Here is an 8,458-nt window from a genome sequence, read left to right on the forward strand (position 1 = left end):
TTGGCACTTGCGGTTTCAGAATTAACTTCCTGAATAAATCACCTTCCTTTCCATTAGCTGAATATTTTCAACAATTTGAGCATTAATAACATCTCACAATTTGATCACAAAACCAGAAAGAATATCAAGTGAGACAGCATGCACATTTCCACTCTTTGAGAAAGTATTTTTCTTCATTAACTATGCAATAACAATAACCTCAAATGATTTGGAACATAGAACAATACAGCGCAGATTTGTTGGGATATACAACAAAAAGTTGAATTCTAGTATAATTTGTAATTTCAGCATTGCCTCACAGATACCTCTATCTCATTAATGGCCCACACGTTAAACTGCATTCTTTCCAGAATGTCCATTCCACATTCTATTAGTTTAAAATTATGCTCCATTTTCATCCATTCAACCACTGTCCAGGACATGCACACAAGCTCCATATGGAATGTGATTCTCAGCATGATTGTTGGTTTGAAAATTAGCTTAAGTTTTAATATTGTTCTATCACCATGTATCTTGTCTTCGTGTGTTATAGCTTTCACCGAAATTCTTTGAATCATGCCACTCCACAATTCAGCTGCTGAGCATATCAAAATTCACGTGCATTTCATCTATATTGCTGATTCACATTTTTGTCAATGTCTGATGATTAAGCATTAGGAAACTGGTAATTTTAGCTGAGGTGTTCTGGTAGACTGAGTGACTTTCATTCTTTGCCATAACTATGGACACTCAAAGTGTTGAACAACTAATGTGAAATAGGTGCTGCTCTGAAATTTTTGCTGGACTCCATTAGATCCAGCCACTTATACATATTACATTCTTAAATGATACAACCACTTTGACGATTTGAGAAGCCAGCTCAATGAATGCTTTGTTTCTTGATTTTGTGGCACATTTGGTCTTGGACATCCGATTCAGGGTGGTTTAACGACTTCTTTCAGGAATACCATAATCCCTCGCTGTATCGGTTATTTGATCAGTTAGCAAATGTCAGCTTCATACTTAATTCTTTTGGCTAGAGTATCCACTTCTGTTCAGCACTTGCCAGTGTTTTCTTGATGAGCAAACACGCCGTACGGTGCAAAATTTAGGCCAACTCCCAATAGGAGTCTGGCACGGGCAGGGTTCAATGTATCCAAAGAGTTTTGGCCTAAAGATAATTAATCTCGCAAAATTTGGTATCACCTTTACTCCAGGTTTACTATGCTGCTACAAATTGTAAAGCCCAGTGCTCGATTATTTTTAATTTATGACCTGCATTGCAATCTTTAATAAAGACTGCATTTGCAGTTCCAGATCCCATTTCTCTTCTATCCTATTAAGTTTGTCACTTTCCAATGTGACCTTCTTATTTTTCCGAATAAAATGTAATACTTCATATTTGTCTTTGTGGTGATGATCTGTGCAACAATAGTCCACTGCTAAGTTTAACACCGTTCTCAATCCTGCATTTTCCTCTTCAGCTACTAATAAGAGCCTACCATTTTAAACTTTAATAAGCAATATGACAGAAAGAATACAAGGCTGGGTTCCAGTTGCTTTCCTCATTGGCTTAAGAGGAAATACAGATCCTCTTCCCGGAGGATCTTCTACCACCTGTACTGAAATTCATTTATATATTGATTGTTCAAGTTTAGTGTCTTCGTCTGATTCATTGTACTTTTCTATATCGACAATGTCCACAGATTTAGGACCTCCATTTTTGATTTCAAAGTTTACTTTGCTCACATACATTGTCAACAGTAGTGCCAGAACTGATCCTTGTGGGAGCCCACTTTCCATGCTGCCACTCTCATTCTGCCAAACATCTCAATTCTACATGCTGTAACTTTATTCAATAGTCGATTACATGCTACCTTATAATGACCTTTTAAAAATCTAGATACATCACATCCATTACATCACCCTCAGCTATTCTGGTACCCTCCAAAGAATTCAATGGGAAATTAAAACAGAAAATAGTAGAGACATTCAATAGGTCTAGCAGTACTTGTGGAGAAAGAAACAATTAATGTTTCAAGTCTAATACAATCCTTTTTCAGGACAGCTCCATAGAAGAGTCATAATAGACTCGAAATGTACTATTTTTCTCTCTACACATATGCTACCTGGTGAGGTCATCCAATATTGTCTATTTTCATTTCAGATTTCCAGCCTCCACAGTATTTTACTTTAATTAAATTGTTTACTTTTTTTTTAAAAAAGTCTTGCTTGAGCTATATTAGCATGTTATGACACTTATTCAAGGCAAGTTAGACTAACTGGAACTTCCTGACCATAAGATAGGGACACTCCCACTGTGCATCAAGAGGTCTCTTTTTCAAAATCTATGTTGACTGCCAATTATATTTTTACTTTCTAGACTCACGCAGCCAATAATTTAAACTTGATTATTTTAAATTTATTTTGACTGTCACTTCAAAGATATGCAGCTTCCTTCTGACTAATCCTATCAGCATTAACATCTCTAGTTCAGTCTCCCAATTTCCCATAAAGTCTACACAGGTCATTATCAATAAGCATATTTCTAGTCAGTTGGTAGTATAGGACTTGAATCTTGCTGAAAAGGGGATAGATGTTGCTGAAGCATTTTCTCTTTTTCTAATCAGATCAAAGCTAATTTATGGCACTCATCAAGCCCAATCATGGGCTTGTTAGTTTAATGAATTTCATTTGTATTACTTTCAAAGTTTTAAAATATGATTTCTAAGCCCTGGAATGGGGCTGTTAAGTTTGTCAGCACCTATCGATCTGGATATTTCAAGCCAAATGGGATACTACCAGTAAGATCATCTTACGACCAGAATCACATTTGACTGAACAGCAATTATTTCAAAGAGAAAATGCATTGGAAAAAGCAAAGAATGTGGCTTTAAAGCCATATGGAAATCCACTAATTATCTTTAATTTACATTCACCCAGGAGTCACTCAGCTATAGACCCATAGAAGATGATTCCTGATGAAGGGTTCTTGCCCGAATCTTCAATTCCCCTGTTCCTCTGATGTTGCCTGACCTGCTGTCTTTTTCCAGTACCACACTCTCGATTTTGATCTCCAGCATCCGCAGTCCTCATTTTCTCCGAAAAAGAGTTTAGTTCCATTTTCTAGCATTTGATCCATAACCCTGCAGGTGCATATCTAGTCACCATTCAAACGAGTCAAAGATTTCTACCTCTACTACTGGGGGCTGCTTGGTAGTTAGCACTGCTGTCTCACAGCACTAGGGACTTGGGATCAATTCACCCTTGGGTGACTGAATGTTTGGAGTATGCATCCGTGTCTGCATGGGTTTCCTCTGGGTATTCTGGTTTCCCCTCCACAATCCAAAGATGTGCAGGTTAGGTGGACTGGCCATGCTTAATTGCCCATACTATCCACAGATGTGTAGGTTAGGTGGATTAGCAATAGGAAATGCAGGGTTACAGGGATAGAGGAGGGGAGTGGGGGTAGTCTTTGAAGAGTTGATGTTGGGCCTAATGGCCTGTTTCACACTGTAGTGATTCTATAATTGCTTTCAGACAGACAGTGAGTTCCAGACTCCTACCACCCTGTGGGTGGGAAAAACACTGTCTCTCTCAAATCTGTCTACTAATCACTTTAAACTTACGCCCACTAACCTGATCTCTTTAAGATAAACAGACTCTTCCCATTCATTCTAATCAGGCCCACAATTGTGCTTCTTGGAGAATGTGGCTATCTCAATCAAATCTCCCACTCGCTGCCTCTATTCCATGGAGGATAAGCCCAGACCATCCAAACCTGACTTGCAGCTACAAAGCCCAGACCATCCAAACTTTACTTGCAGCTACATTTTTCCTGTTTCAACAACATCTTTGTAAAGCTCCAGTGCAATTACATCTATAAACAAGTGACCAAAGTTGCACGAAGTACTTAAATTGCAGCCTAATTAGCAAAATATACCCCACACCTTCTTCTGTGTTGGCTGCCAGTATAGCAAAAGTTCAATTTTGAAATTATCATCATTTTCAAATCCCTTCATGGCATCGGTCCTTCCATTCTCATCTGGTCCGACAACTCTGACATCTGTGCACCTCTAGTTTTGATTCTATTTGTTCTATATTCAAATAACTGCCTTTTCTCCTGCAAGGTACTCCCTAAAAGGTTCTCACAGTGAGTACTCCCTAGAGGAGGGGCTTGAAGGCTGGGTGAGCAAGTTTGCGGATGACACGAAAGTCGGTGGAGTTGTGGACAGCGAAGAAGGATGTGGCAGGTTACAGCGGAATATAGATAAGTTGCAGAGCTGGGCAGAAAGGTGGCAAATGGAGTTCAATGTAGCTAAGTGTGAAGTCATTCACTCTGGTAAGAGTAACAAGATGATGGATTACTGGGCTAATGGTAGGCTACTTGGTAGTGTGGATGAGCAGAGGGATCTTGGTGTCCATGTACACAGATCTCTGAAAGTTGCCACCCAGGTAAATAGTGCTGTGAAGAAGCCATATGGTGTACTGGGCTTTATTGGTAGAGGAATTGAGTTCCGGAGTCCTGAGGTCATGTTGCACTTGTATAAGACTCTGGTGCGGCCTCATCTGGAGTATTGTGTGCAGTTTTGGTCGCCACACTATAGGAAGGATGTGGAGGCATTGGAACGAGTGCAGAGGAGGTTTACCTGGATGTTGCCTGGCATGGTAGGAAGATCGTATGAGGAAAGGCTGAGGCACTTGGGGCTGATCTCATTGGAGAAAAGAAGGTTTAGGGGAGATTTGATAGAGGTGTACAAGATGATTAGGGGTTTAGATAGGGTTGACTGTGAGAACCTTTTTTCCGTTAATGGAGTCAGCTGTTACTAGGGGACACAGCTTTAAATTAAAGGGGTGGTAAGTATAGGACAGATGTTAGGGGTAGATTCTTTACTCAGCGGGTTGAGTGTTCATGGAATGCCCTGCCAGTAGCAGTGGTGGATTCTCCCTCTTTATGGTCATTTAAGCGGGCATTGGATAAGCATATGGAGGTTATTGGGCTAGTGTAGGTTAGGTAGACTTCGGTCAGCGCAATATTGAGGGCCGAAGGGCCTGTACTGCGCTGTATTTTTCTATGTTCTAAAAACATCCTCTTTATATTTAGTCACCTATTCTAGTATCTCAAATTTTGGATTCTGTTTATCACTAAATGGCCTTGAATATTTTATAACCCAAGGTATTGATTATATATGCAAGAACAATCACTCCAAAATTACAGCATTCAACCCAAAAGTTTATCTTCATTTTAATATTTCAGAAAGATTAAATGTATCATTTAAAACAGAGTATTAGCCACTTTTCTGCCAACTCAAATTCTGTCCAACTCACTTTACAATACTTTTACGATCTGCTCTGAATTAACCGCCCTACTTCTTTTCTGCAAATTTAAATAAAATATGCACTGAGATTTTGAACCCAGGTAAATAACCTGTCAGAATGACAATATTATTTCCAATTGCAAGCACCAATATACGAGTTTAATCACTTCTCTCACCTTGATATCTAGTCGGTAGCAATCATATCGTGATGACAGACAACTGACTCAGATGACTTGGACTAAGCAGATACTGAACAATTCTCATATTGCTGTTACTAGTAGCAAATCTGTGCTCTGAATGAAGGAAGACTTGTACTGCACAGACACACCGTTGAGTAGTGTACCAGGATATCAACCTAGTTGTTCTGATTATTTAAGAGACAGCCTGTGAACTGGTGTGCGTGTGTGAGTGCGTGAGTGAGAGACAGACACACACACTGTATGGATACATGGCACATAAAACATTCCAGTTTTACATCACAGGTAACTAGTTCTGTGTACAGAACCTATTTATTGCAGTGAAGAGAAGCATGCTAGGGAAAAGCTCCAAGTATAAAACTGAAATCAAGCAAAAATGTTACCTTACAGATCAAATGAATCACTTTACATATTCATTTAAATAAATTCAGAAATATACAATACTTCAGCTGAGACCTAACCCGTGTTTTGCCAATGTTTAGGATAACTTCCTTGCTTTTATATTCTGGAGTCTCCATTTATAAAGCCAAGGATGTCAGAAGCTATTTGTAATAATACAGCCTTCTTAATTTGCCTTGCTATGGTAAAACTATTTCTGTAAATGCATCTAAGTACATCTCATGCTGCATCCCTTTCAAAATTGTACTTTATGTTGTCTCATTCCCCATGCCAAAATATACCCCTTTACTACTCTAAATTTCAGTCATATTTGCCCATTTCACTGATTTATGTTACCTTGAAATCTCCCTCATTGCTCACACACCTTTCCAAAAAGTTTTATGTTATTTACAAACTTTTAAACAGTCTTGTAAAGGAAGAGAGTTGTGGTCCTAACACTGATCCCTCAAGAACATAATTTCATTTGTTTAAAAAATTACTGCTTTTTGTCCTCTCACCAAATTTGTAATCATACCACTATTGTTGCTTTAACAGTTTCTAGTCTTAACTGATGTTTTTTAGATTACTTCGGCCCAACAAGTCCACACCGACCCGCCGAAGCGCAACCCACCCATACCCCTACATATACCCCTTACCTAACACTACAGGCAATTTAGCATGGCCAATTCACCTGACCTGCACATCTTTGGACTGTGGAGGAAACCGGAGCACCCGGAGGAAACCCACGCAGACACGGGGAGAACGTGCAAACTCCACACAGTCAGTCGCCTGAGGCAGGAATTGAACCCAGGTCCCTGGTGCTGTGAGGCAGCAGTGCTAATCACTGTGCCACCGTGTACCTTTTAAAAACATTAGTACACAATCCTGACCAGCTCTCTCCATTATTCCAAAGAAATGTGTAAAGTTACTTAAATGCAATTTGCTTCTTGAAATAATTGATCCGAAAGCCAAAATGATTGTCAAGATGGCCATTTATACTGTGTGGAGTTTGCACATTCTCCGTTTCCTCCGGGTGCTCCGGTTTCCTCCCACAGTCCAAAGATGTGCAGGTTAGGTGAATTGGCCATGCTAAATTGTCCCATAGTGTTAGGTCAATTAGTCAGAGTGAAATGGGTCTGGGTGGGTTACTCTTCAGAGGGTCAGTATGGACTTGTTGACCCGAAGGGCCTGTTTCCACACTGAGGGGACTCTAACCTAATGTAATCTATACACAAGGGTCAAGTGACATCAGCTCCTGGCGGTAGCCAACCCCCCCAAGTCAGAATGTGCCTGTACATTCACAACTGACATCACCGTCAGCGTGTGTAATAAATGTATACTCAATGTTTCCTGCAGAGAAAGACGGTTCATGTTCAGGGGGCGGCGCGGGGAGGGTGGAAGAGCCAGTTGCGGAGGGAAGGGCATGTTTGAGGCGTGCAGTGATTGAGGGAGTTTGTCTGGCAGAGGGAGGGGTGCAGCTGGATGGGCTGGGGCACGGATTGTTCACAGGGTGGTTAGGGCGGGGAATCAGCAGAGACAGAGAGAGAGAGAGTGTGGTTCTGGGGGCGATACTGCGTGCGGGGAAAGGAGGGAGGGCCCGGGATGGTGCTGGGACCCGGGGCCGGGGGCCGGGATGGGGCTGGGACGGGGCTGGGACCCGGGGCCGGGATGGGGCTGGGACCTGGGGCCGGGACCCGGGGCCGGGGGCCCTGGGCCGGGGGCCGGGATGGTGCTGGGACCCGGGGGCCGGGATGGTGCTGGGACCCGGGGGCCGGGACGGGGCTGGGACCCGGGGGTCGGGACGGGGCTGGGACCCGGGGGTCGGGACGGGGCTGGGACCCGGGACTCAGGGGCCGGGACGGGGCTGGGACCCGGGGCCGCTCCAAGACTTGGGTCCAGTCTCAGAGCTCATTGCGGTGACGCCCTGTCCCCGGACAGTGAGTGAGGGTGAAGGCCAAGCCTCCCGGCGCTTACCTGCGGGCGTCCCTGCGGCAGGAGCCCAGGCGGATGCGGTACGCCAGCTCGATGTGTTCCTGCTTCACCTCCTCCGGCCTGACGCTCTCAGTCCACTGCCAGGCCGCCTTCTCCAGCTGCTGCTTCGGGGCCATAGGCTCCGCTCAGCCTGCGGCCGTGGTGAGCGGACTGTCCGTTCGCGGCGCCTCTCTGGTTCACTCTCTCCCCAGCGCCGGCCTGGCCCGGTCCCGCCGCGGCCTTCACTCCGAGCCCTAGGCCTGCTCTGCACCGCCAAACAGCCGGGATCCTGACGTGGAACACACAGGAGCACAGATCTCGGTGACGTCGGGACCACAGCAACATATGTGACGTCATAACTACTACACGCAGTGACGTAGAGCACACAGGCTGGAGATCCATCCAAGTGTGCTCTACGTGCAGAAATGTATCTTTATTATGTTGCTGTCAGAATGTACTCACCTGAGAGCTTTATTGTATCACTCATGTTCAATTCTCATTTCGATCACTGAATCATCTCTACTCAGACCGTGGTGTAGAGATTTTCTAATCAACTTTTTTAAAGATGCTGTGACACACTTGGGACTTGGCTTTCAACATCCATTAGAACAGGTC

The 8,458-nt window shown here is 43.3% G+C and overlaps 1 protein-coding gene across 2 annotated transcripts in view; it reads right to left on the bottom strand.

Annotated features, from left to right (window-relative positions):
• The window catches only part of usp48 (ubiquitin specific peptidase 48), a 131,320-nt gene extending 123,189 nt beyond the window's left edge, over positions 1 to 8,131 (bottom strand). The window contains exon 1 of one of the 2 annotated variants that reach the window (XM_060851941.1): positions 7,847 to 8,131. In XM_060851941.1, the coding sequence (XP_060707924.1) occupies positions 7,847 to 7,980 (134 nt within the window). In that variant the 5' untranslated portion in view covers positions 7,981 to 8,131. The remainder of the gene's footprint in view (positions 1 to 7,846) is intronic. The other variant, XM_060851942.1, reaches the window with a different exon arrangement.
• Between the last annotated feature and the right edge of the window lie 327 nt (positions 8,132 to 8,458).

This window comes from Hemiscyllium ocellatum, chromosome 37 (genome assembly GCF_020745735.1).
Source record: "Hemiscyllium ocellatum isolate sHemOce1 chromosome 37, sHemOce1.pat.X.cur, whole genome shotgun sequence".
NCBI lineage: Eukaryota > Metazoa > Chordata > Chondrichthyes > Orectolobiformes > Hemiscylliidae > Hemiscyllium > Hemiscyllium ocellatum.